The sequence below is a fragment of the Grammomys surdaster genome, unplaced genomic scaffold (genome assembly GCF_004785775.1).
Source record: "Grammomys surdaster isolate TR1022 unplaced genomic scaffold, NIH_TR_1.0 126133, whole genome shotgun sequence".
Classification (NCBI taxonomy): domain Eukaryota; kingdom Metazoa; phylum Chordata; class Mammalia; order Rodentia; family Muridae; genus Grammomys; species Grammomys surdaster.
In genome coordinates, this window is record NW_021620941.1 from 3,272,123 (window position 1) to 3,299,798 (window position 27,676).

At 49.3% G+C, this 27,676-nt stretch overlaps 2 protein-coding genes across 4 annotated transcripts in view; one reads left to right on the plus strand and one right to left on the minus strand.

Annotated features, from left to right (window-relative positions):
• Nucleotides 1–15,569, minus strand: part of Usp20 (ubiquitin specific peptidase 20) — a 31,160-nt gene extending 15,591 nt beyond the window's left edge. Inside the window, exons 1-7 of one of the 2 annotated variants that reach the window (XM_028757019.1) lie at nt 15,504–15,569; nt 8,246–8,343; nt 5,528–5,623; nt 4,234–4,287; nt 2,043–2,105; nt 1,641–1,772; nt 338–434 (exon numbers count right to left, since the gene is read on the minus strand). In XM_028757019.1, coding sequence (XP_028612852.1) covers nt 338–434; nt 1,641–1,772; nt 2,043–2,105; nt 4,234–4,287; nt 5,528–5,608 — 427 coding nt within the window. In that variant the 5' untranslated portion in view covers nt 5,609–5,623; nt 8,246–8,343; nt 15,504–15,569. Of the gene's footprint in view, nt 1–337; nt 435–1,640; nt 1,773–2,042; nt 2,106–4,233; nt 4,288–5,527; nt 5,624–8,245; nt 8,344–8,568; nt 8,591–15,503 lie in introns of those variants that run through there. The other variant, XM_028757020.1, reaches the window with a different exon arrangement.
• Nucleotides 15,570–15,986: 417 nt separating this feature from the next.
• Nucleotides 15,987–24,365, plus strand: CUNH9orf78 (chromosome unknown C9orf78 homolog). 2 transcript variants are annotated; one of them, XM_028757021.1, is made up of 9 exons: nt 15,987–16,120; nt 16,407–16,466; nt 17,982–18,033; nt 18,716–18,786; nt 19,752–19,829; nt 20,966–21,163; nt 23,059–23,195; nt 23,284–23,382; nt 23,762–24,365. In XM_028757021.1, the coding sequence occupies exons 1-9, from the start codon at nt 16,038–16,040 to the stop codon at nt 23,851–23,853; spliced, it is 870 nt and encodes a 289-aa protein (XP_028612854.1). In that variant the 5' UTR covers nt 15,987–16,037; the 3' UTR covers nt 23,854–24,365. The 2 variants fall into 2 exon arrangements, with proteins under 2 accessions (XP_028612854.1, XP_028612855.1); XM_028757022.1 differs by lacking the exon at nt 15,987–16,120 and having other exon boundaries at nt 16,425–16,461.
• The last annotated feature ends 3,311 nt before the right edge of the window (nt 24,366–27,676 follow it).

Consider the following 27,676-nt stretch of genomic DNA (forward strand, 5'->3'; position numbering starts at 1 on the left):
CCCAATCCCTACAAGATCACAACAGGAGTGTTCTGCCCAGAGACCTCCCAGGAAGTCACCAGGGCTGCTGCTCCGAACACCTAAGCAGGGCTGTGTGTGCCAAATAATGGCCCCTTAGCTACTCTGCTCAACTCAGGCTCCAAACAATACAGACGAGGAGGTCACACAAACAGGGCCTCTGACCAGCTCATCACACAGCTGGGAGAGGGATGACCATGTCTCCAGGGACAGCACATTCTGTGTGTCTGTCGCCATGGCAGCTGGAGTCAGCAGAGACAAGCCCCTGTGCTCTCCATCCCAGCCTGGCCCAACAGCTCCTCTTGTTGCTGGCCATTACCTCGAGGCTTCAGGTCATCATCCTCAGACTCAGACTCTCCTTCATCGGCCACAGCAATAGGGACAGCTTTCAGAGGGTGGGAGGGTGGTGGGGAGTCCTGTGTTAAAGACCCAGAGAGAGGAAACTGGGGAACTGAAGAGGAGAACATGGACATACTCACCTCCTCCTGAGGAAGAATGTGCAGCCCTCAGCATCTAGGCTAGATAGAGTGAGCCCAGCCAAGTAAAGAACATCAAGCAAGAGGGCAGACGAGGGACCTTGCTCTGGGAACTCCTAGACTTGCCTTTCATTTGCAAGAACTGCTGCTTCTTTTAGAAAGCTTGGATGGCAGGAGAGGAACAAATAAAAACCATACCATCGCAGTTTCCTGAGCAAGCCGCCACCAACTACTGCACACATCTGTACATTCTTACCACTTGACACACACAACAAAAATGGACATTATACAATGTTACAGCCTGAAAACCTTCCAGGCTGGAGTGCCATCTCAGTGGCTAGGAAAATATCCTGCTCCTGCAGAAGACTCACTTCAGGAGGCTCACAACTGCTTATCCCAGTTCCAGGGAATCTGCTAACTTCCTCTTCTCCCCTCTGGCTCCTGAACTAGTGCGTGCAAACACACGTGCATACATAGAAGAAAAACACAATCTTTTCTCCCCTCTTTTTAAAAATTAGAAATAAAAAACTTTATAAATATCTCCCAGTCACACTATATACATACAATAAATGCTTTAACTAAGGAACTATGACAAGCTGTCTCAGCCAGCAGACGTCAGAGCAACATGCACACCCCCAGTTGCCCATTCAAACGTCCTCCACCTACCCACACCCTATACACCACATGTGTCCGTCCACACCCTCACACACAATAGCCTGCTCTTCCAGGGTTGCTTACCCAGCCTGACAGATGGGTTTGCTGGCCCCTATCAAGGTCTGAGCTACCATCCTGAGAAGTGCCCAGCACTCCGCTGGCTGCAGAGACTATGCTCTCCCAGTGGTTTCCACAAAGGAGCATGTCACAGTGACTCCTCAGGATATACTTTAGATGGGGGACTGCCAGGGACTACCTGTGACCTGAGTCCTCCCCAGAGCCATGAATGGACTCATGCACCTACCCAAATCTCCCTGCTCCAGCTCAGCCATATCCCCACAGCCCTAAATGGGCCCTGACACAACTGAGCTCAGTGAACGCTTGCTGACAAGAGCTCCTTGCTACATACTTCCTCTGGACTCCTTGCCTCAGGTCACACTGCCCCATCTGGACACTGTGGCCAACAAGCAGCCTGAGCTCTGTGCTGTATACCTGCTCTGAGAGCCTGGCTGAGGAGCTGAGCAGGTGGACTGCCAGGCGCTGCTCCAGAAAGACTTCTCGCTCACAGGCGTAGCACCACACCCGGAATGTGGTCAGGTTCACGGTCAGGTTGTGCTTTTTCACCTGGAGAGTAAGATTCAAAACGAGGTCAAAGACAACTTGGAGAAGTAGGTGTCCTGACCCAGCAAGCCCCGCCTCCCACCCCCAGCCAGGGTTAGTTCATCCTTTGCCAGGGCTAGTGTGGGGGTTTGTGCCTGCTTTCCTCTTAGCAATGTGCTGTGACTATGACTATTCTTCCTTCTAGATCTAGCCACCAAGGCCTAGGGTAGGTAGATGGAGCCAGGAGGCTGCTGGCAAGGACTGTGCCCTGGGTTTCCCAGTCACTACACCCACCTGTGCATGAATGCTGCTATGGTCAGCAAAAGACTCTCCACAGCCAACATAGGGGCAGGTGACCTGGGAAGAGAGGCAGTGAGAATGGACTGGGACCCACAGTGAGTACTAACTCTATCCCAAGGCAGTGTGACTTGCCGATGATATCCAACATGTGACTGAAGGTCTCCCACCCCCCAAAATAACACGGGTCTGTACAACCAAAGAGGAAGGTGGACACCAAAAACTGTGGCCCTGCACTGAGTGAAGTAGACACCATGCCCAGGTGCTAGGGCCAGAACCTGTACCTTCACTTCATGGGCCAGGAACAAAGGTCCTGGGCTGTATAAGAGAAACTGAATGGGCGGCAGGTGTTCAAAACACAGGGTGGTGGCAGCTAAAGCCCAACACAACCCAATGTCCCAAGATAGGGTCTGCTCACCTCTGACCCTGCCTGTGGCCTCTCATCTCTCTCCCAGATCTGCCCTCCTCCTAAACCCAGGTTCAGAGTGTCCATCACAGACCTTTATCCTAGTTTGGAAGACAGTGGCTACCATACTCCCCCTCCTCCAGGAGTGCCTGGTGTTATGGAGAGACAGCTCAGAGGATGACCTTTGGCTGTGTCCATGGTCAAAGCACAGCAGTCCTGTAGCAGGCTCCCAATCTGTGCTCAAGGGAACCAAGGGCTCCTATGAAGCATCATGCTTCTGTGCAGCCTCTGGCTGTCTCCTGGGTACCTGGAGTTCTACGATGCTCATCCTGAGCGACAGGCCAGAGCACAACTGGTCCCGAAATCTGTGCACAGACTGACTTGGTGTTGTCACCCCCTAACATCATCTGGCTCTGCTGCTGCTGGCTTTCTGTCTGATTTAAAACACGGTATGCCAGGTAACCCAGGGTGGCTGTGTAAATCAGGCTGACTGCAAGCCTACGACAATCCTCCTGCTTCTGGGTCTCTCAGACTAGAATTACAGGTGTGCATCATCACACTCAGTTTCCTGGAGGTTTTTTTTTTGAAGATTATTTTTCCTCTGAAGGTGGTGGTCCTTGCCTTTAATCCTAACACTTGGGAGGCAGGTTGATATCTGTGAGTTCAAGGGAAGCCTGATTTACATAGTGAGTTCCAGGACTTCAGGGCTATGTAAGAGATCCTAACTCTAAAGTAAAAAATAAAAATAAATAATTTTTTTTGTCGAGCTGTGGTAGCACATGCCTTTCATTCAAGCACTTGGGAGGCAGAGGCAGGCAATCTCTGGGTTTGATGCCAGCTTGATCTACAAAATAAGTTCCAGGACAGCTAGGGCTATATAGTGAAACTCCGTCTCAAATAATAATGATGATAATAATTTGGGTTTTTAATTTTTATTTATTTATTTATTAAGAACTTGTTTTGTTTTTAAAAATAGGGTGTCTCTGTGCAGTCCTAGAGCTCACTATGTATACCAAGCTGGCCTTCAACTCAAAGAAACACTCCTGCCTCTGCCTCCTGAGTTGTAGGATTAAAGGTATGAACCACCACACATGGCCTTTAAAAAAGAAATTTTGAATAATATTTTTGAGCATGATTATAAGATATACTAAATATTTATAGAAAAATGTAATACTACTTATAATACAGAGAAAAGTGAAAATTACTTGTAATTCTACGCTCCAGAGAAAAGCAGCACATTTTGTTACACTAACCTTGACTCTTTTTCTTTTCTTTCTTTCTTTCTTCCTTTCTTTTTTAGATAGACTCCTTGTAGCCCTGGCTATCCTGGAACAATGTAAAGCCGCGTGCCACCACACCTGTGTCCTCCACTCTGATGAGCAACAATCACTGCACTAAGGGATTCCTGCATGAGCCTAGCACAGGCATCTGCTGCTCACTCTACCCTGTTCCCACTGCAGGGCCTGCAGACAGTGTAACTACTCCTAGTTTACACACAGGGAAGTGAGGCCTGGTGGCCCATGCTGCTGTGAGGAAAGCCAGGCTCCAGCCAAGACTCCATAGGGGTATACTGGGCAGACACAAGCAGAGCTCATGAAGACAGGATCACTGGCCCAGAATCATTTCCAGTTTGATGTTTTCTTTGTCTCTCTTCATGGCTGCCAGAGTGACCACTCTAGGGACTATCTATCTCTGGAGCCTGAACTTGAAGCAGTACCCACTGGGGTTAGGTATTCCCAGGCCAGAGTTCAGATTAGGCCCACTCATGGAAGGCTCCTTTACCTGGAGGCAAGCCCATAGATTAGGTCCAGCAACACCACATGACTGGCAGGTTCCCTGTGGGAGAATGGTAGGAGAGAAAGGTGTAAGTGGCCAAGGGAGGGAAGCACAGGGCATCCTTTCCTGTCAGCTGCAACTCACTAACCCCAGAGGCCTTTTTTGTACTGCCTGTGGACACTTTCATCTGAGTGGATTTTTTAAATACCATGTCTGTAAAGGTATTTCAAATCACCCCAGCTAAACCTTAAATGGACTAGCAAGAGGATCACTCACACTGATCCCCTGACCCTCCCTGAGTACCAGGGGTCCTTTCCTTCTCAGCTCTGAATCCAGGGGCTGCTGCCTTGCCTGAGAAGCAGCCTCTCGGGTCTCATCATCAACTCCGTGACCGGTTCCAGCTGCCCAGTCTCTGGACGGCTGCTGCCCAGTCCCTGGACGGCTGCTGCCCAGTCCCTGGACGGCTGCACTGGCTTCACTGTTGGCCCCTGTTCTCGTCCTTGTCCCTCTGAGACTTTTAAAACATCACTGGCCTTATTCTGGAAGTCTCTGGATATCCAGAGAGATACTGAAGACAGACCCAGTGGATCCTCATAGTCAGATTCCTCTACCTCCTGCTCCTCTGAAGAAAAACCTTTTGGTCTGCTCACTTCGTTTGTTTTATTTTGAGACAGGGTCTCACTATGTGGCTGGGGCTGACCTGAAACTCACTCTGTAGACCAGGCTGACCTGGAACTCATAGAGATCCACCTGCCTCTGCTTCCCAAGTGCTGAAAGCCCAGGGCCTGACTTGCCCTCCAGCATGGAGTCACACCCTCAGTCCATAGGCTTTTTACAGAATTTCACTTCAACAAAGCAGAAGGCACGGTGGCTGTGTGTCACTTATGGAAGAAACTCATTTTCCCCTGCAGACGCCCCAAGCAAAGTAGGGTCTACATCTGTAAGAACACATGGAAGGTTAGGGTGTGGCTGGGCAGTACTGCACTTGCTTAGAGTGCCAGAAGAAAAACAAGAACCACCTCAGTAAGCTCATCTCTGCCTTATGAAGACTCTGTACCCAGCCAGTGAAAATGGATGGAGCCATTAGTGACCCTCAGGGAGTTTCATCTAAACTGATTAATGGTAGCAGGACTCAGCGCCTGGAAGAAAGCTCCAAAGCAAAAGCCAGGAGGGCCATTACATACAGAAGGCTCTGCAGAGCTGGGGGAAGGGCGATACTGCCCTGCCTCACAAAGGTCCCCACCCCCCAGCACATGACAGTCCTAGGCTGTGCCCTAGTTCCTGAGGACTGTTCTTCTACCTTAGATTTAAGCAGCAAATCCTCTTTGGTCACTTCCCCTATGCAGTCCAGGTGAGGACAGAGGTCTCTGGCGTCCCCCATTCTGGCCAGCCTCTCCTGTAAGGAGACATAGCAATCCCAAGTTAACAGCAGCCCCTGTTGATGAGACCACAGGGGATGAGATGTTCCTGGCATGGCTGGTGACCAACTGGTAACCCAGTAAGGTGCTTGCCTCCCTGGACCTCCCGACTTGGTCTGAGAAGAGAGCAACTGTCCCGTTGGGTTGGTACGAGGGTCCACAGAGGTAAAGGGTGTCAGAGCTGGACATGGCTCAGCAGACAGCGAACTGGACAATGCTAGGTGAGGCTTAGACTCACTGGTGGGGTTGACACTAGAGTCCTGCCCATCTCTCAGGAATCCAAACCACCTTATCTAGACCGGGGGGTTTGGGGGATACAGGTGTTTTAGAAAGAGGTCAACTCCGACAAGCAGACAGGCAGAGGTACGGCTGGCTCGCCATGCTGCCTTCTCTGATCTGGCAGGGCCTCCTCCTAGGGAGCCTGAGGGCCCTGAAGCCACAGTCTCAGGGGAGCAGCTTAACTATAGGTCACACACCAAAGGCAGCACAAAGTGCACTGCCCTTAGGAATCCCTGAGGACAACAACTCTGTGGCTGAGCACTGACAGACTACTTGTCCAGGAAGCAGGGTGGAAGAGGTCACCAAAGTGTCACCAGCAATGGATCTGCATGACAGATGTCATGGGATAGAAGAAACTTTGCTGCTTCAGTTTAAGGGACATACTCATAAGAAAAACAAACTGGAATGCTCTAAAAGTACTAGTGCTGAGTGGCTAAGTCCACATGTGACAGACACTTCCTCCTGATGTTCTTCTGTTTATTCTTTTTCTAAATTAGTTACATCCCAAACACTGTCCCCCTCTCAGTCCCCCTCCTCTATTTCTTTCTCTTTAAATCAGAAAAGAAAAGAAAAAAAAAGAAAAAGAAAATCTGGCCAGGCAGTGGTGGCGCACACCTTTAGTCCCAGCACTTGGGAGGCAGAGGCAGGCGGATCTCTGAGTTCGAGGCCAGCCTGGTCTACAGAGTGAGTTCCAGGACAGCCAGGGCCACACAGACAAACCCTCTCCCTAAAAAAAAAAAAAAAAAAAAAAAAAAAAAAAAAAAGAAAATCTGTCTGGAAAAAGCAATGTTTCCCTGAAGGAGGGGACGCACTGTGACCATACAGGCTAATCTGGTCACTTGGCAGATGTGCCACTAGAAGCAGGCTAGAGAGAGAACACAGGACATTCTGGCATGTGCTTGTAAATTCTGGGTATCTGATTATTTTAAAAGGAGACACCAGGTCTGTAGCATGCATGCCTGTAATCCCAGTACTTAGGAAGCAGGAGGCTAATCAGAAGTTAAGGGGCTGAGAGACGACTCAGCAGTTACGAACACTAGCTGCTTGCTGGGCGAGAGCAATGCCCGCCTTTTTTTTTTTTTTTTTTTTTTGGTTTTTTGAGACAGGGTTTCTCTGTGTAGCCAGGGCTGTCCTGGAACTCACTCTGTAGATCAGGCTGGCCTCAAACTCAGAAATCCGCCTGCCTCTAAGCAGTGCCCACCTTAAATCCCAGCACTATGGAAGAAGTCAGCAGATCTCTGAGTTCCAGGCCAGCCTGGTCTACAGTGAGTTCCAGTACAGCCAGGGCTACACAGAGAAACCCTGTCCTGAAAAAACAATAAAACAGAACAGACAAATAAAATAAAATAAAATAAAATAAAATAAAATAAAATAAAATAAAATAAGATAAAATAAAATAAAATAAAAACAAAACAAAGCCAGGCTTAGAGGCAGAGGCCAGTAGATCTCTCTGAAATTGAGGCCAGCCTGATCTACAGAGTGAGTTCTAGGCCAGCCAGGGCTACACAGAGAAACAATGTCTCAAAAGAAAGAAAGAAAAAGAAAAGAGAAAGGAAGGAAGAAAGGAGGGGGAGGAGGCAAGGGAGGGAGAAAGAAACAATTAAAAATAAATAGCAACAATAAAGCCCACAAAACCCCTGCTTCACTATTCCAGTACTTCAACAGAATCAGTTTGGGAAGTTGACAGCTGATTCTGGCTCAAACCCTGTCAAGAAGGTTCAAATCAACCAAAGATGCAAATGGTTCCAAGAGTGCCCTCATAGACAGCCAGGGCTTCATCCCCTGAATGCCACAGGTATACGAACCACGTCCCCTCTCCACCTACAGGCTCAGCCAGACACCATGCTGAACAGAGTCTTGTACCAGTCCAGTAAAAGCCCTTCCTGTCACCTCAGCGGTCGTGATGGCCCCAGCAGCACAGAGCAAGAGATGGTTCCTTCTGTCTCATGTCTGGCCAATCGTAGCTTCAGGCCTCACTCCCTTGCTCGCTTTAGTTTCTCTCCTTGCACTACCTGGGTCTCCAGAGTGGGAACTCAGGCACTTTGACCTGCATAGCCATCGTGCTGGCCCTTGCTCTCTAACTCATAGAAAAAGCAAACAAAGGCAAAGCTTTGCCATGCACCCCATACCCCCACCTTTTATCCTGTGGGTTCTGGGCCCCGTGGCTTCACCCCTCTTCTATCACAAATGGCAAATGCCCAGCACAAGAGCTACATGTCATCAGGAAAAACAACTGGTAAATATAATCCCGTGGCCTTTTGAAGAGCCCACTCCCCCATCAGCACTTGAGGGGTGCATCTTAGGGGAAGGGTGGAGCCTACCTGACTCAGCAGCACCCACAGGAGGAGGTCGATATGTACATTCTCTATGGACAGACCGGCTGCCAAGGGGTTCTGCAGTAAAGCCTCGAGCAAAGCACCTGGGAGTGAACAAAACGTTTCGTACAGAATCTACTTTAAAAATTGCTCAGATGAAAACATCCCCATGCCTCCTAGGGGAAGTCATGCATAATGGGCTGTCTGGAGTTCCACAGGCTCTGCATCCTTCATGGACAGTGACACCTGCTTCCAGGACAGGTATAGAACTGGCAGACAGCCTTTCTGGGCAAGAACACCTGTTTCCTCCACTCTTGCCACTGGATCACCTTTTAAGCCTTTCCAAAACCCTGAGCTTCTCGGAGCACCAAGTCTTCAGCCATCAGGGGCTACAACACTACCAAGCCACTTCCCTGCTTCCTAGGGCGGGTCACAGAATCCTGGATGTGGGCAGTTCAAAGAGGGAGGGGCAGTTAGAAGGTAACTTTTAAAATGGCCACATGACAACAACAACAGGGTTCAAAGTTCTAAATTCCAAACCTAACTTGAAGCTAGGTTTTGTTTCTCAGTCTGGAGGTCAAGTGCCTGCTGGCACTGGCCCAGGGCTATTTTGGGCAGGGGTGGGGTTTAGAGTCCCTGTCACAGTGCCACCATTCCAAAGGGATGAGATGAGGTTTGGGGAGCCTGGCTATGACTCTGAACAGTCTATGATCAGAACAGAAGGACAATGACAGGTTTTTGTTTTCATACAAAGTCTCACCAGGTTGGCCTAGAATTCACTGTACAGTCTAGGGTGGTTTCAAACTCACCTCCTACCCCAGCCCCACAAAAGAAAAAGAGCCCAATGGCTAAGAAGCCTCCGAATCTTCTCTAGGAAGAAACAGGAAGGGTTTCCTTGAGTTTGTCCGTGGCCAAACACCTGGCTACTTGGATGGTAGTCAGCTACATCAGTGGTTGGCATAGTCAACATAAATAGGTCAACACAGAACCTGACCCTAAGTCATCCGGCAAACCCTCCAACTGAGCAGACAGAAGTAGCTAGGCCTTTCCTGGCCACATCACAGGGCACTTAGCTCATGGATCCTGCAAGGCAACCCCTCTGCATCAGCTGCTGGCACCTGTTGTATGTTATTATGGCATTTGATTCTAGAGCGTGGGCATGCCATCCACAGCTACACACAAGGAAGTTTAAATGAGAGAGTAACCCCACAAGTGATGGCACATACCTATCACCTTAGCACTCGGGTTACAGAGGCAGGAGGATTTTGAGTTCCAGATTTGTCTGGGCTACAGAGAAGGGCATTAAGAAAAACAAAAAAATCCAAGAGGGCAAGGGTTATGGCTCAGCTGGTAGAGGATACACATGCTTGTCTGAGTTTGAGTCGCAACACTGTGTAAAACTGGGCATAGTGGCACATGCCTTTAATCCCAGCATTTGGGAAGCATAGGCCAGTGGATTTTTTTTTTTTTTTTTTGAAGAGAGGGTTTCTCTGTATGTCTTTGGCTGTCCTGGAACTCACTCTGTAGACCAGGCTGGCCTCGAACTCAGAAATGTTAGTATTCTGTCTAAACTCCACCTCCACAGTTACCTGGCAATAGCCAGGTAGGCCTGCCCACTATAAAAGGGGCTGCTTGCCCCCTTTTCTCTTTCTTGCTCCCTTGATCCCTGGCCTGCAGGTTCTCTGCCCCTCACCCCTCCTTCTCCCCCTCCTCCTCTCTCCACGTGGTCACAGCCGGCCTCTGCTCCTCTACTTCTGCTCTCTCTCTCCTCCTCCATCTTCTCCCGTTCCTCTCCCCACCTTCGCCCTCCGCCCTGAATACCCCCCTCGTGGAACCAGCTGGTCTGGTGTAGTCTGTCTAAGCTGTGCACCGAAATCTTTCAAGAAATCCGCCTGCCTCTGTGCCACCACTGCCTGGCGGCCAGTGGATTCTTTGTGAATTCCATGTCGGCCTGGTCTACATGGAAAGTTCCAGGCTAGCCATATTACATAGTGAAATCCTGGCTCAAAAATAGATAGATAGATAGATAGATAGGTAGATAGATACATACATACATACATACATACATACATAGGTTAGAGATATGGCTTAGCCATTAAAAATACTTGCTGTGCCGGGTGGTGGTGGCGCACACCTTTAATCCCAGCACTTGGGAGGCAGAGGCAGGCAGATTTCTGAGTTTGAGGCCAGCCTGGTCTACAGAGTGAGTTCCAGGACAGCCAGGGCTACACAGAGAAACCCTGTCTCGAAAAACCAAAAGACAAAAAAACAAAACAAAAAAAGAATACTTGCTGCTTTTCCAGAGGGCCTGAGTTCAGTTCACAATGCTCACAACACTGGCTCACAGTCAACTGTCACTCCAGCTCCAGAGGAATGCCACACCTACCTCTCTAAGAGTGTACACACACACACACACACACACACACACACACACAGATGTATGCAAACATGCAATGCATACATGCACACATATATGCACACACATACACACACACACACAGATGTATGCAAACATGCAATGCATACATGCACACATATATGCACACACACATACACGCACACATGCGTGTGTGCACATACACAAATTAAAAAAGCCAAGTGTAACAGCATATGTCTTTAATCCTTGAGGGTTAGGAAGAGGACAGAGGCAGGTAAAACTCTGAGTTTGAGACCAGGTTGGTCTACAGAAATAGATTCTAGTTAGTCAGGATACACAGTGAAATCCTTTCTCTAAACAAAAAACTAATAAAAATAAATCTTAAAAACAAAACAAAACAAAACAAAACAAAAACCTTGCCAGGAAGTGGTGGCGCACGCCTTTAATCCCAGCACTTGGGAGGCAGAGGCAGGAGGATTTCTGAGTTCGAGAGTTCGAGGCTAGCCTGGTGTACAGAGTGAGTTCCAGGACAGCCAGGGCTACACAGAGAAACCCTGCCACAAAACAAAACAAAACAAACAAACAGCCTGGTGGTGGTGGTAGTGGCACAAGCCTTGAATCCCAGCACTCAGGAGGCAGAGGCAGGTGCAGCTCTGAGTTCCAGGCCAATCTGGTGCATAAGAGTTCCAGGACAGCCAGGGTTATACAGAGAAACCCTGTCTCAAAAAAATGAAACGTAAAAAAAAAAAAAACCCTAAAACAAACAAATCAACTAACTATCAACAAAACAGAGAAGTTGGGCGTGGTGACACATGCTTTTAATCCCCAAACAAAAACCAAAACCACAAACATAGAGAAGGGGAGAAGAAAGGGAGGGAGGAGGGAGAGGGTGGCCCTCTTCTCTTAAAAGAAGGTGGGTAAAACATCACTGAACAATTAGCAAGTTAGCATATGAAGTACACACTAGATAATAGTATTTTTAAGAATTTACCAGGGATGGGGTGAGGGTGCACATGTGTGCTTGTGTGTGTGGAAGCACTGTCCTGACTGAGCGGCTCCCCAGCACTAGGAACAACTGAACTGTTCCACAGTACCCTTCCTAAGCACCAGCACCCTAGAATTCATGGGCATTTTGGACTTGAGTGGGACGTAAATCTCTGAGCCTCAAGCACGGAAGCAATGGAGCAGTCATTCAGCCAGGTCACGTGACACAAGGGGACGGTGCCGCCTGACGCCACCTTCGCCTCCAGCTCTGAGCTCCAGAACTTGAGAGCCTTATTTTCAGTTGTTTCAGCAGGCCCACCTGTTGCACTGTGACATAGCGGCCTTGGAGAATGGTCACTGCAAAGGTTTTGCAGGAGAAAACCCATTCTCTGGCTGTGTGTGCTGACATCCTCTCTTTTATTGCTTCAGATACTTGGGAATAAAGGGGCCAGAATGTCTGTGCTTACTTTCCCAGGAGTCAGCAGCAGTGACATTAGGAAATGCAGATATGGAAAATGAAGACTGAGGGCTCGTCTCCATTAAAGTACAGGGCGCTGGGTACAGGCCCCTTGAAGAGCAGCATGGCCCACTGTGCAGCTGCTCTCAGGGACCCACTAGACCACACCCCTATGTCTAGAGCTGTAGAATAAGGAAAAAAGCCAAGAGCCCACCTCTTCTGCTCTGTGAGACCTGAGTTAAGATGCAGCACCTGCAAGGACAGGCAACCGGGGAGCCCAACCCTCAGGGGCCGCCTGGGGGCGGGGCCTTGGAGGGACAGCTGCGGCTGCGCGGATCGAAGGCCTGGCAGCCCCAGGTGCCCGTTACTCATCACTTTCCCCAGAGCTTCTGGTAATATTCCCCTGCCTCCAGGGAGTCGCTGGTCCCTTGAGATCTGAAAGTGGCCCTGCAGAGCCTCTGCCCACACAGGTTCCTCCAGCCACTACTCACAGATTCTCGCACTAGCCAACCACAGCCCCTTCCCAGAATGCCACGCCCCTTGCTGACACGTGCACCTTCCTTCTCTCACTCTTCCCCCAAATTCCAGACACTGTCCACCTCTTACTTCCTTACAGTCTTACTTCCTTTTGACTCTTATGCCGTGTGGCATCTCTACCCTCTTCTCACACCTCTAGGGCTTCCTGCCTACCAGGGACCCTACCTTAGTAGCTCTGCTAACAGCTCTTAAGTCTTGAGCTCTCCAAGGGTGACCTCGATGGACCCTCAACACTGCTCTGGGGGGCCAGGATGCAACCCATTCATCATCAAAGGTGGGTAAAGGGGCGGAGTCACAGAGCCCGGACCAGGAAGCCACTACCAAACTTAGGGGACCTGCCCTGAAGCCAGTGCTCTAAATGAACTGTGGCTCTAAAATCCCAAATGGGCCAGCCAGCAGGACACAGGGCCAATCTTCACCTCCTAGCTCCTAGCTTTGTTTTTTAAGGAAACAAAACCGTGCTAGCCTGGGAAGAGCCCCTGAACCTATAGTGCACTTTCCTTTCCATTGACTCTGAAAAGCCCCCAGCAGACGGTGGCCCAGGCCCCTGGTCTGAACTTCTTAAAGCTGTGTGGAGCAGGGAACTGCTCTGTTGAGATGCCTGAGGAAAGGCTTGGAACATAAAGCTTCCCTTGGAGCTAGGAGGTAGTCCTGGCTGGCCTGGTACTTACTATGTAGACCAAGATAGTCTCAAACTCAGATCTGCCTGTTTGCCTTCGCCCAGACTCCCAAGTACTGGGATTAAAGATATACACTACCACATCTGTTTATTGTAGTTGTTTTTGTTTGTTTTTAATGACTTCTTGATGTTGAGACAGTGAGGTGCGGCCCAAGTTGATCTAAACTTCTCTATGTAGCTGAATATGAACCTGAACTTCCGACCCTCCCAAGGGTCTGGACTATGAAACAGTATGCTCTGTTTATGCAATGCGATTGACTCCAGGGTGCATCACACAGGATAGGCAAGAACTCTAACAGAGCCACAGCCCGTCCTTTAAACAAGCATTTCTTTCTTTCTTTTTGTTTATTTATTTATTTTTCTTATTTATTTATTTGGTTTTTGGAGACAGGGTCTCTCTGGGTAGCCTTAGCTGTACTGGAACTCACACAGATCTGCCTGCCTCTGCCTCCCAAGTGCTAGAATTAAAGGCACGTGCCACCATTGCCCAGTTCAAACAAGCCTTTTTGAATGCTTACCATGATGAGGCCATCCCAGAAGTGACTGCTCCTTGAGCATCCATCCAGCTCCCCAGAAAGTCAGCACCCTCTCACCTCCCATGCCAGACTAAAATGTGAGAGACGTCTATGAACTAGAAGAGGAAAACCCCTCACTTTCCTGGAGGCTCCCTTCCAGGGCACTCTCCCTTCCAAGAACACTGCTCAGGGTGGCCGTGGCCTCTCCACCCAGCACCTAGGTCAAAGTTCCAGCTGCCACACTCCAAGCAGTACTTGTGACAAACAAGAATCAACTCCATTTGCCACAGCCCAGGGAGTTGGTATCACCTGGCATTCTGGCTTCAAGGATGGGAGAGGGACAACTTGTTTGTATCAGATGTCCCTCTCTGTATCTTCAAATGAGGACTGTCTGAGAATGCTCTTGACTTTCTGACTCTTTCTGTGGAGGTACCAGAGTGGCCCAGTACCCCAGAGGTTAAGGGGTAAGGCTCGGCTAGGCAGGAAAGTTAAGAACCACTTCCGAGCCCATGAGAGTTGCACACCCAAGTCTCTGGGTTCACTCAGCAGTTCCCAAGGAGCCTCTTTTTCAGCCAACAGAGACATGGTGTCAGTGACTTGCCATCTACATCTGAAGATGGCTGAACCAATCTCCAGCAGAGTCAAGACTTAACGCCTCTTTGATCAAAGCCAAAAGGCTGCTTCAAAACACCCTGGATTTTCTCTTTGTCCCAGTCTAAGGGGAATATGACAACTTCAGAAACAAATTGTTCTGGAAAAAAGCCAAGGCATGGTAGACATGCCCTCTCTGCTTTAGAACAGTCTTCTAGAAAAAGTCTCCATCAGCCCCTCCCCCAGCCCATAAGCTGGAACACCAGCTGCAACTGCAGCAGCAAAGACCCACAGAGGCCCGCTGTCCCTGAAGCGAACCCTGTGTCTGTGAAAGCTCTGTCCCCACTCCAGCTTCACCCCCCAGCTGTGTAACTTGAAGCACGGTTATTTCTCTTACGCCTCGGTAGCCTCGTTTTTTTTTTTTTAAAAAAAGAGAGACCCAACTGCACCTACTTCGTGGGATTAGATGGGAGGCTTCTAGAAGAGACTGCTTACCCCAGTGTCTGCCAGAGTTAAGTGTCGAGTAAGATGCGCTTTGCTCCAAAGGAAACTAGTAATTAAAGAGTCCCTAAAAGTCCCGTGTGAGCCATTACGCATGCACTTATCCATCTTACGTTTATATACATCTTTAAAAACTAACTACCCTCGCAACGCAACATCTCGGGGTGTAAGGGTGCCTATGGCAGAGCGACAACCCTCCAGGCCAAAGGAGTCATGCCAAGCTCTCGAAGGGCAGTCCCTGGCCTCTGAACGTCAGTGGTACCCCTCCTAGGGACGAATGGCTGCAGGCCAACCTAGTATGGACAGTCGGCACCGGAACTGAGAGTCAACCCTGGCAAGGCAGTCAGGTTTTGTGAGTGAGGAATAAGTATGCACGTCTGAGCCCCGAAGCCGGCGTGGTCTCGCGCTGGCCTTCCAAGCGACGTGAGGCCTGTTCAAAAGCCAGGGCCGTGGGGCTTTGGGGCGGGCACGAGAGTCGGTGATGGGAGAGTAGGCGGCGGGGACCTCTCACCAGGTCCTGGCCGTCCCGCAAAGCCAGGCCTCCCCTGCTCCCACCGCAGGACGATGATCCCTGCTCTAGCGGCCCAGCCCCCGGCAGCAGGCAGCAGCCGTCAGGAACTCACCTGCCGTCGCAACCGCGCCGCCTGTCAGTCAAGCGCGCCCGCCGCGGCGCCGCGCAAAGTCTTGTGGCTAAGCCTGCCGCGCCCCGCCTCCTCACCGTCAGATGTCCAATCGGAAGAGCCTATGCCAGGGACGGGGGCGGTGTCACGGGTCGCGGCTGACTAGAGGGCGGTACCGGGCACGCCGGAGGCGTGGCCCTGCGAGGGTTGTGTACCCAAGCTTGCCGGGAGTAGGGGGTGTGGCCGTACTGCTGGGGCGTCGCCGTGTGGTTCGAAGGCTGTCCTGCAGTGGGTGAGCGTGGTCACTCGCTAGGGCGTGGCCGAGGGTGTGGCCACGCGGCGGTACCTGCGCAGGCTTTTCCGAGTTCGGAACGGGTGGCTGCCCTGCTGAGTCCTGGCGGTACAGGTTTGGGGTGTGGCCTGGCAAGCCGGAGGCGGGCCTAGTTGCACCCGGCGCTCTGACGACACTTCTGCGCGCCGGAAGAAGTTTCCTGTACTACGCGTCTGGTAACGCAGCGCCCAGGGTCTGGTTCCGCTATGCGGATCACCGGGAAGACATTCCGCCGGCGCCGGGCTGACTCAGAGTCCGAGGAGGATGAACAAGAATCAGAGGAGGTTCGGTACGTGTTGGGTAGGGTCTTCACAGGCCAGGAAGAGAGAGACAGGATGACTGCATTTACTGGGAGCCAGGGTTGTTGTCTTTCAGAGGCTCCTAGGGATAAGTCAGACCCGTGCGACCCCGGGCTGCGCGGCTGGGAGAGGTGCCCCGGTGTCGCATGAGTCTGACTGCCGATGACCCACCGTGTCAGAGACTCGGCAGAAGAACATATCAGAACGGAGTTTGGCTTTTGAGTTCCGCAGAGGGTCTGTCATCCTGTGCATCACTTTTTATTCATTTTTCCCCAGGCTAAAACTGGAAGAAACCCGAGAGGTGCAGAACTTGCGGAAGAGGCCAAATGGGGTGAGGTGGGTACCACGGGGGTGGTGGCGGCGTCATTGATGAGAAAAAACTTCCCAGCTAGGGTGGCAGTCATAAATCTCTCCTTTGCCATAGTCCCTTCTCTTGACATACACTTCCACTGACCATAGAGGGGACAAAGGTTCTTTACAAATGTTTAACTGTCACATGCCCTGAACCTGATGGTCTCTGAGGCTGCTCAGGTCACTAACTCGAATTTTTAATTTCACTGATGAATTGTGATGCACAACATGTTGAAAGATAAGAATTTGGAAAACTTAAATAAAAAAGTATAATTAATTAGCAGTAGCCTGGTTTGGTGGTTGGTGCATGCCTGCAATCCTACCACAGGGAGTTTGAGGGCAACTTAGGCTGCATAGCAAGACCCTATATTTTAAAAAGAGTAAAGAAAAAGAAAAAAACCTGAGGTAGAGAGACAGAATTTATAATCTTTCCATTTATTTCCCACCTGTTTCTTTTTTAGTTTTGAATATTGTAATCAACTTTATGTCTACTTTTATCCCATGCTTTTAAAGAACTAAATGATTATAATACTGTGAGCCTCTGGCCATGGTATGTGTTTTCCAGGAAACCTTTTCAGAAGGCTGCATAATGTTCATCGCCAGGGTATGCACTATAACTTGTTACCAGACCCACTGGGTCGGTGTGGTGCCTCACCCAGACCTGAGAAACCAGAACAACGGGATTACCATAAGTTTGATGCCAGCCTGGCCTGCAGAGTCAAACTGGTCTCAGCATCAGCAAAGCCCGTCCTAGTGGCATAGCCCTGTAGTCCCAGCTACTTGGGGGACTAAAGTAGAAAGCTCACTAAGACCCGCTTGAGCAGCTTAATGAGACCCTGTGCCATAAAGTAAACAAAATATTTTGAGGATAGGTCAGTGCTAGTGTGCTTGCTCAGTCCCTGCGAGGACTTCAGTTTCTAAGGGTCACTTTGGTAAATTTTCACTACCAGTAAAAGCTGCAGTGCATATGCTCTGCCATTGTCTTCTGTTATAGCTCCTCTGACTGGTGGAACCTTACACTGTATGCAGGGCACTGAGTTCTTCCTTGGCTTTTGTAACTACTTTCCCACTACTTCTCGGTTGTGCCCGTTCATCAGTGTTCCAGCCTGCAAACTGATTGTCCCAGTTGCTTCCTTCTGCTGTGACCATGACCAGAACAACTTGTACCCTCCTGAACATACTCAGTTATTTGGGGAATCATGGTAGGGACTGAAGCAGAGACCTGGAGGGACACTGCTTACTGGCTTGTTCACATCCAGCTATCTTATACAACCCAGGACACCTGCCCAGGGGGAGGAGCACAAGGGCCTTCCCATGTCACTCACTGAAAAGAAGATGCCCCATGTTTGCCTACAGGACAGCATGATGGAGGCATTTCCTCAATTGAAGTGTTTTCTAACCAGACAATTCCAGCTTATGTCAGATCGACAACTAAGCACACTGATTTCCTCCTTGTCTTCCTGTCATTTCTCTTCCTGTGGTTTGGTTTCTTTTGCTCAGTGCGGCTGCCCTGCTGGTGGGAGAGAAGGTTCAAGAGGAGACTACTCTAGTGGTGAGTGTTGGCTCCTCTCTGTGGCTGCTCTTCTTAAGGTATAACCATGGTACCAGGGAGCTAGCTCAGAGTGCTTGTTATGTAAGCACAAGCATCCATATTTGGATCCCCTGACATCCCATGAAAACCTAGGCAGGCATGGTGGCACATGCCTGTCATCTGAACACTGGGGAGGCAGAGACAGAATAATGTGGCTGAATAAGCAAGCTAAGGGACCTTTTCTCACAGTATAAGTCAAAGAGTGGCTAAAGTGCTTCAAGTTCTTGCTGAGTCAATCTCCTAGCACCCACATAAAAGCCGTATATGATAGCTTACATCTGTATGCCTACCAGGGGTCCAGTGGAGTCAGATGGATCTCTAGAGCAGGCTGGCCAGCCAGTCCTAAGCTCAAATCAGTAAGCTTCCTGTCTCTGAAATTTAAGGTGGAAAGTGATTGAGGCAGATGCCTGAGTTTGATCTCTTGCCTCCACAACCACAGAAAATACACCCTTAGTCGCATATACATACAGAGAAGTAAAAAGACAGAAAAGAAAAAAAAAACATGGTGAAAGAGTGATGAGAACACACAGTGTTAATTTCTGGCCTGCACATGTGTGCACATATGTGTGCACGTGCAGCAGCACACTCACAGACAATCACACTGACTGGGCTGCTGCTGTTCTAAGCTGTGTGCTCTCTGCAGGATGACCCTTTCCAAATGGCCACAGGTGGCATGGTGGACATGAAGAAACTGAAGGAGCGGGGCAAAGACAAGTAAGTAGAGGAAGCGGGACACAGACGCTGTCGCCTGGGCCTGTGTGCACAGGGACCGGGAGGGACACCCTGCACAGAGCTCACCACGAGCGCGCCAGGGGTCCAGACAGCCCCCACAAGGGGCTCAGAGCCAAGAGAGAAGAGTTCTTTTGTAAAGTAGCCTGTTCGTTATTTCAAACATGGGGAGAAGCTTTGTATGAAAACATAGAAAATAGTACAGTGAAAGCCCAGCACCCTGGAGATGGGGACAGAAGGATTAGGAGTTCACGGTCAGCCTGGGCTGCACTAGACCCTCTCTGAATGAAGCAAACAATGAGGAAATGCGTATGAATTTAGGAACTTGGCACAGAGAGTAAAGCCAAGGGTCTGAGATGAGACTCCTGACCTCACATAGAGCTGAGTGTGGCCGCATGTGGCCGCGATCCCAGCATCGGATAACAGCCAGTCCTGAGGACTTGGGGGCCAGCGCATCTAGCCAAAAGAATGAGCTCTGGGTTAGTAAGAGCCCATCTCTACAGACAAAGGGGAGAAGGTAAAAAGGAGGGAGCCTGACACAACCTTTGCACATATAGGAGCTTACTGTTATAAAAGTTTGCAAAAGAAAGCGTGCATTCGGGCTGTAGAGTCGGCTCCGTGGTTAAGAGCACTGACTGCTATTCCAGAAGTCCTGAGTTCAATTCCCAACAGCTATATGAGGCTCACTACCATTTGGTACCCTCTTCTGGTGTATCTTAAGAGAGCTTCAGTGTACTCACATACATATAATAAACAAGTAAATCTTAAACAAAAGAAAAGCATGCACTCATCCCCCAAAGTATCAGCTGGTGTTGCCTTCTTGCTTGCATGTGTGTCTAGCAGTCTCTCTCTTTACGTACCATCCCGTGTCGTATGTTTTCCTATGTGTTCTGTTGTAACTTGGCATCACATGCATGTAACAATGCATGTGACCTACTCCCTCGTCTCAGGGTCAGCGAAGAGGAGGATCTGCACCTGGGGACATCATTTTCTGCAGAGACCAACCGGAGGGATGAGGATGCAGACATGTAGGTACCAGTGAATCCAGTTGTCTGTAAGTACTGTAGCTGTGCCCCAGCCAGACATTCACACGTATCTGGTCACAGATGGCCTTTCTCATGTTTTCCTGGCTGTGTCCTCCCCACTTCTCAGGCTTGGGATCTGAGAAAGGTTTCAAAGGTAGTTCTCTGTTTGTATTTATATTTCCTGCCCTCTCTCCCTACTTACATCCCCAGCCCTTGCCTTTCTTGATTAGTGATATTTCCTCAAAACACAAGGATTGTCATGGACTTGCCAATCTTTTTCATCAAGGCCTTTAAAACATAGTACCAGAGTACCCCTACCAGAGTACCCCTCCCTTGATCTCTTCCCACTCGGGAAGTCTTCCTCACCGCTGCCCTCCTCCTAGTTTCCAGCCCAGCCTCTTCAAATGGCTCTCCCAGCCATTCCTCCCTCAGTTCTCAGCCCACTTAAACAGTCCCTTCTCCAGTTTTCCCAACTCAGCTCAGCTTCTCCTGTCTCAACTGTCTCCTCAGAATATCTCCTCTACCAGCTGCCTTCTCTTCTCACTTGCCAATCCCATCCCCAGCCTCAGCCTCAGCTAGCCTTTTTATATCCTGTTCTGTTCCCAGAAATCCAAGAGGCAGCCAACACTGATGGTCATTGGGTCAAGCAGTTCTAACTGCTAAGAATTCTTAAAGGGACAGTTGACCAGCAACTGGGGATCCTTTAAAGGTTGAAGCACACAAGATAATGCACACTACACACATTGATTGGTCAAATGGGTCAGTGGGTAAAGATGTCTTCTGCCAGCCTTATGACTGTGTTCAACCTCCAGGACCCACATAGTAGAGGGATAGAACCAACTCCTCTGACTTCACATGTGTTGTGGCGTACCTGTTCCCACATATACATAGATAACAAAGTTAAGTATAAAAAGTTCTTCATTGGAAATGCTAATTAGAAGTTGGGCAGTGGTGGTGCACGCCTTTAATCCCAGCACTTGGGAGCCAGCCTGGTCTACAGAGTGAGTTCCAGGACAGCCAGGGCTATACAAAGAAACTCTGTCTCAAAAAAACACACAAACAAAAAGCTAATTAGCAGTTGCCTTGTTATGGCCATTCTGGCCCCCTGAGCCTGTAGTCTCCCTCCCCCCTCCCCCCAGGATGAAGTACATTGAGACGGAGCTGAAGAAGAGGAAGGGGATTGTAGAGCAAGAGGAACAGAAGGCCAAGCCCAAGAATGCTGAGGACTGCCTCTATGAGCTGCCAGAGAATATCCGAGTCTCCTCGGCCAAGAAGACTGAGGAGATGCTATCCAACCAGATGCTGAGTGGCATCCCTGAGGTGGACCTGGGCATAGAGTAAGTCTCCCAGCCCTGGCTGTGCCCCTGCCCTTGGGAAGAGCTGACACTTTTCCAGTTAGCAGTTACACAGACAAGCCACAGAACACTCACCTAGCATTACTAAGGCCCTGGGTCATGGGAGATGGCTCAGTAAATACTTGTTACACAAGCACAAGGACTTCAGTTTGATCCCCACACCCATGCCAGAAAAGCCAGGTATATTGGGGCACACTGGGCAGCTGGAGATGAGGGAGACATTGGGCTCATTGTTCAGCCAGCCTTGCCTGCTTAGTGAGTTTCAGGCCAATGAGAGACCCCATCGGAAAGAAATATGGCATGTGGCTCCTGAGGAACTATACTGAGATTGTCCTCTGGCCTGCACAAGCACACAGAAGCACACACGTGCTCACAAAGGTTGTGGAAGTCCTTCTTGGTATCCTTGGAAACCTATAGATATGTCCTTTCAGACAAGTTGTCTCTAGGGCTTTCTTGTCACCCCTGGCTCGTGTGGCCAAAGAGGGCCCCTGGCTATGAAGGCATAATGTCTCCTTAGCCTTCACAGCCTCTTCTTCTTAATGAGATCCTGCTTCTCTGGGTAAGAGGCTGGCCCACCCTCTGAGGCTGACGTCACTCATAGGGAGACAGGTCTAGAGGTCAGCAGCAGCCTTGCTGAAGTGAAGTGTCGTCAGACTGTGGCTTCTGAGTGCTGTCTGGCCTGGCAAGCGCTGAACCTTAGGCAGCCTGCTCCGTTCTCAATGGGGACTGAGCTCTTTCTTTTAAATTGACTTATTTATGTGCACTGATGTCTGTATAAGGGTATCATCTTGGAGTTCAGACAGTTGTAAGCTGCCCTGTGGGTGCTGGGAATTGAAGCCTGGTCCTCTGGGAGAGCAGTCAGTGCGCTTATCCATTGAACCACCTCACTGCCTAACCTTGCCAACCCCATGGGGCATGGTTTCTTGTATGTCTGCACATGTGCATTTCTGGGGATTTGAACCAGGGTTTCCCACGTGCTAGGTAAGTGCTCTGCCACTGAACTGCAGGCCCTGCCATAGATTTCCTTTTTAGTTTTTGTTTTTCAAGACATGGTTTCTCTGTGTGTATCCTGGCTGTATTGGAGTTTGACCAGGCTGGCCTCTACTCAGAGACCTGCCTGCCTCTCCCTCCTTAGTGTAGGGGTTAAAGGTGTGTGCCACCACTGCTGGGCTCCAATGTTTCCTCTTTATCATGAGAGAACACATTTGTTGTCCCATGCTGAGTGCTCCACAGTGATGATCACAGGCTCAGGAAAAGTAGGTGACACACAGTGGTATCTGAACCCTGGGGAGGCTAAGACAAGAAGGGATGGCATTTGCAGTCCAGGCCAATGGGTACTGATTAGAAACCTTGGCTTAAAAACAAAAAGGAGGCCTGGAGAGATGGCTCAGTGCTTAAGAGCACTGTCTGCTCTTCTAGAGGTCCTGAGTTCAATTCCCAGCACCCACATGGTGGCTCACAACCATCTGTAATGGGGTCTGGTGCCCTCTTCTGACCTGCAGGTATAATGCAGCAGAGCACTTATATATACAATAAATAAATAAACAACAAAAAAATTAAAAATTAAAAAAAAAGGAAGCTGGCTGTGGTGGTGCCCACCTTAATTCTCTGCACTGGGGGAAGGAGGCAGGAGGATCTCTAACTAGAGGCTAGCCTGGTCTCCAGAGCAAGCTCTAGGACAGCCAGGATACACACACAAACCCTGTCTGGGAAAACCAAAAGGAAAGAAGGAAAGGCATGGAGCAGGCTGGTACACTGTAGAGCACCGTGCCCAGAGCACAAGCTTCTCCTGGTGCACTGGGACTGGCCAGCCTCACCAGTCAGTTCCAAAGCTGCGATGGCCTTTTTATGAGATGTGCCTCTCTCTTTTTACATAGCGCTAAAATAAAAAACATCATTTCCACGGAGGACGCCAAGGCCCGGCTGCTGGCAGAGCAGCAGAACAAGAAGAAGGATAGTGAGACATCTTTTGTGCCCACCAACATGGCTGTGAACTATGTGCAGCACAACCGCTGTGAGTGCCCTGCTTGCCCCCACGCCCATGAGTCCCCAGGAGCCCGCTTCCTGCCTCCTCCACAGTGCCATGTTCTTCCTCTGTTCAGTTTACCACGAGGAGCTCAATGCACCCATCCGAAGAAACAAAGAAGAACCCAAAGCCCGGCCCTTGCGAGTGGGTGACACAGAGAAGCCGGAGCCTGAGCGTGAGTACAGCCGTGGACAGCACAGCACTCAGGTGGCCCTGAAGGCACAGTCATGCTGGTCAGGCAGGGCAGTGCTCAGGCCCTGTGGACCAAGGCCTCTGATCTAGAACCCTGCTAAGGACCTTCCCCTTTCGAAACTGTGGGTCCTCCTGGATAACGTGACAAGTGTAGAGGCATGACAAGTATTGGTTGCTCTGAGGCCCCCCCCAGCTGGAAGCTAGTAGAGACTGGGTTTGAAAGTTTTGGTAAAGAAAAAGCAAAAGAATCCTCTTTGAGCTCCATGCTGGGGCTGCTGTTAGGTGTGACTCCAACCAATTTCTTGTCTTGAATAGCAGTATCTGCTGGTTCCACCATGACAGGCAACCTCTGTTCTCCTCAGGGTCCCCTCCCAACCGCAAGCGTCCTGCTAATGAGAAGGCCACGGATGACTACCACTATGAGAAGTTCAAGAAGATGAACAGGCGCTACTAAGGCAGCGGCAGGGGCTGGTAATGATGGGCATGCATGGGTGTGTGCAAGTGCACACACACACACATACACATACACACACACACACACATACACACACATACATACACACACAGACACACATACACACACGTATACACACAGACATACACACACACAGACATACACACACATACACACACACACACACACACACGCACACACACACACACGCGTCCTCTTGCATAGAACCTGCTTATTAGCTCTTGGAGTTCCCCATCACACAGTGCTTCTGCTCAGCTACTAGATTTCTGTCCTGGTTTTGGTTGGAGACTGTGGCTCCCTATGTGTCTTAGGACATGAACTCCCTCCTCCTCCCTACTACTGGGATTTTAGAGTCCCCCCACTCCTGGCTGGCATTTTCAAGCACTAACTTTGTAACTTCTGAAAGAAAACAATGTGTCTATGTCTATATTGTTTCCTACCTGGGGCAAACTATCCCCAAGAATGTTATTAAATTGCTTGTAAATATGTCACCTTTCTCCTAATGTCTGTCCAGGCTCAGGAAGAACTAGCTGTATTCACTGTGGTCAATACTGTTAACATGGGGGAGGGGAGAATGTTAAGATTCATTATTTTATGTATATGGGTATTTCGCCTTCATTTTGTCTATACCATCAGTGCATACAGTGCCCATAGAGGCCAGAAGAGGGTGTTAGCTATCTTGGAACTGAAATTATAGATGGTTGTGAGACACCATGTGTGTGCCAGGTCCTCTGGGAGAGCAGCTGCCTATGTTTCTAATGGCTGAGCCATCCAGCCTGCTTGCATTATATTTTGTGGTTGTATACATAGCCATGGCTTATTTGAAATGGAGTTGAGAAATACTTCTCTCTTTGATGGGTGTGGTGGTCCACGCCTTTAATCACAGCACTTGGGAGGCAGAGGTAGGTAGAACTCTTGACTTTGAGGCCATCCTTGTCTACAGTTTGAGTACCAGGACAGCCAGGCGAGACACTGTATCAGAAAAAAAGGAAAGGGAAGGGAAGGGGGGAGGGGAGGGGAAGGAAGGGGGAGGGAAGGGGGGAGGGAAGGGAGGGAGGGAGGGAGGGAGGGAGGAAGGAAGGAAGGAAGGAAGGAAGGAAGGAAGGAAGGAAGGAAGGAAGAGAAAAAAAATGCATCTGACCTGTTTAGAGAGTCCATTTCACAGCAGGAAAATGGAGGATGGGTTCAGAGACACTGGCATTCCCTGACTTTTATAGAACTACAAAGTTCTTTTGATTAAGAAGGAAAAGTAAAGGCAGGCAGATCTGAGTTTGAGGCCAGCCTAATCTACAGAACAAGTTCCAGGAGAGCCAGGGCTACACAGAGAAACTTTGTATTGAAAAACCAAAAGGGCCGGGCAGTGGTGGTGCACGCCTTTAATCCCAGCACTTGGGAGGCAGAGGCAGGCGGATTTCTGAGTTCGAGGCCAGCCCAGTCTACAAAGTGAGTTCCAGGACAGCCAGAACTACACAGAGAAACCCTATCTCGAAAAACCAAAAAAAAAAAAAAAAGATTCTTAAAAAGAAAAACCAAAAGGAAGAGCTTAGTATGGTTGCACAAGCGTTTAATCCCAAGGAAGGCCTCTGAGTTCCAGGAGGGCTACATAATGAGACCCTGCCTCGGAAGACAAGTGAATAAAGAGAACTTAGCTACAGACCGGGCCAAGCTGGAACATGTAGTTCCTACTACCCAGCTTTAAGCTCCAGGTGGACCTCAGTACCAGCTCTGCCCAGGCTTAGAAGAGCCCAGCCATAAGCTAAAGCATATCAAAAATAAACTAGTGTGTGTGTGTGTGTGTGTGTGTGTGTGTGTGTGTCTGTGTGTCTGTGTGTCTGTGTGTCTGTGTGTCTGTGTCTGTGTCTGTCATCTGAGGATCCAAGGGAACCTGGGTGAGGCTGGTAGCATGGTCTGTCCAGAGCGTAAAGCAGGAGAGTAGAAACTACACCTTACACCAAGCTTTCCTGTTAGCTGTGTATTTCCTTCAGTTATGGATTATTAAACCAATAGATAGTCTTTATCAGCTAGCCAGCAACTACTCTGAGTGTTTGGGATCTTAGTGTAGGCCCAAGCCTTTCTTAATGTGAGCTTTTAAGCACAAAAAAACATGTTCTGGATTCACATACTTAAATTAACAAGAGGAGTTAACTAGAAGCAGGGCTACAAAAGGCAAAAAGCAAGGTTAATACATTAGAAACTTTCCCAGGACTGTGGGTTTTGATGGAATAGGACTTTGTTTTCATTTTGGTGAGTGGTGCTGTTTTGCATCCTGAATGGTACTTCCATCATGGAGTCACTTGTGCTAAGGTCTGAATGTATGTGTGTGTGTGGGGGGGTCTGTTACACTTCCACTAGCAGGCTGGATTTTCAGATCTCAGGGTTAAGTATATGTCAGAGGAACACATGGGACCTCCTCACTGAGCAGGGTGCTTTCCTGTCAGTCCTAGGTTCAGCTCCTGTCACCACAGAAAACAGTTTGGTATTCATTCTCCACTTGGAGGGAGTTCAAGGACAAACAGGGTTTAAAAAATAAAAAGGGCGCACAGGCCAAGAAGATTTTGTACTTTTCCACCACCTTGCCCTTCTTACCCCCTCCCCTTGTAAAACATGCTATAAAAAAGCATTAAAAAAAAAAAGGAAAAAAAAAATAAAAATAAAAAGGGCTTGGGCATAGTGTCACACACATTTAATCCCTGTCTAGCAGAGGTGGGTGCAGATGGATCTCCATTAGTTCGAGGCCAGCCTGGTCTACAGAGCTAGTTCCAGGATGGATGGAGCTATACAGAGAAACCATGTGGGAGGGGGGCAGGGGGGCGGGGCAAGGAGAGACAAATCTTGCATACAGAATTCCAGTAAGTTTTTTTTTCTTTACTTTTTTGGGCCTAGGTGATCTTGCTAAGTAGTTGCGTGTGACCTTGAGTTTCTTATGCTACATTTGCCTTGAGTGCCGGGATTATAGTCAAGTGACTCGATGCCTGGCACAGGTGATTTCTGCAGACACTTTATCCTCAGCAAGATAGAGTGTAACTCCTCACCTAAGTGTGGGCCTTGCACACTGACTTCTTTCCAAAGACTCCAGTAAGATGAGAGAGGGTCCAGAGGGAATGTCACAGCAAGAGAACATATAAACATTTCTTTTCTTTCTTCTTTTCTTTTTTTATTCTTTTTTTTTTTTTTTCAAGACAGGGTTTCTCTGTATAGCTCTGGCTGTCCTGGAAGTCACTCGGTAGACCAGGCTGGCCTCGAACTCAGAATTCCGCCTGCCTCTGCCTCCCAAGTGCTGGGATTAAAGGCGTGCACCACCACCGCCCAGCAACATTTCTTGTGCTGATCAGTTTTTGTCAATTTGACACAAACCTAGACATACCTGGGAAGAGGAAAGCTCAACTGAGAGATTGCCTGCATCACTTTAGCCTGTGGGGCTTTTAATTATTGATTGGTGTGGTGGGCCCATTCTGCTGTGGGTGGTGCCACCCCTGGGCACGTGGACATGGGCTGTATAAGAAAGGTAGCTGAGGGTCTGGAGAGATGGCTTAGTGGTTGGGAGTACTGGTCTCCAGAGGACCTGGGTTCAGTTCCCAACATCTATATGGCAGCTCAACTGTTTGTAATTACAGTTGTAGAGGATACGATACCCTCATACAGAAAGAATGTAGACAAAACACTACTGCACAGAAAAGTGGCTGTGCATGCCAGAGAGAACAAGCCAGTAAGCAGGCTCTTCTTGAGTTTGGGCTCCCAAGCTTCTACCTTGAGTGTCTGCCTGGCTACCCATAATGATGGACTGTATCCCATGGGGTGAAAT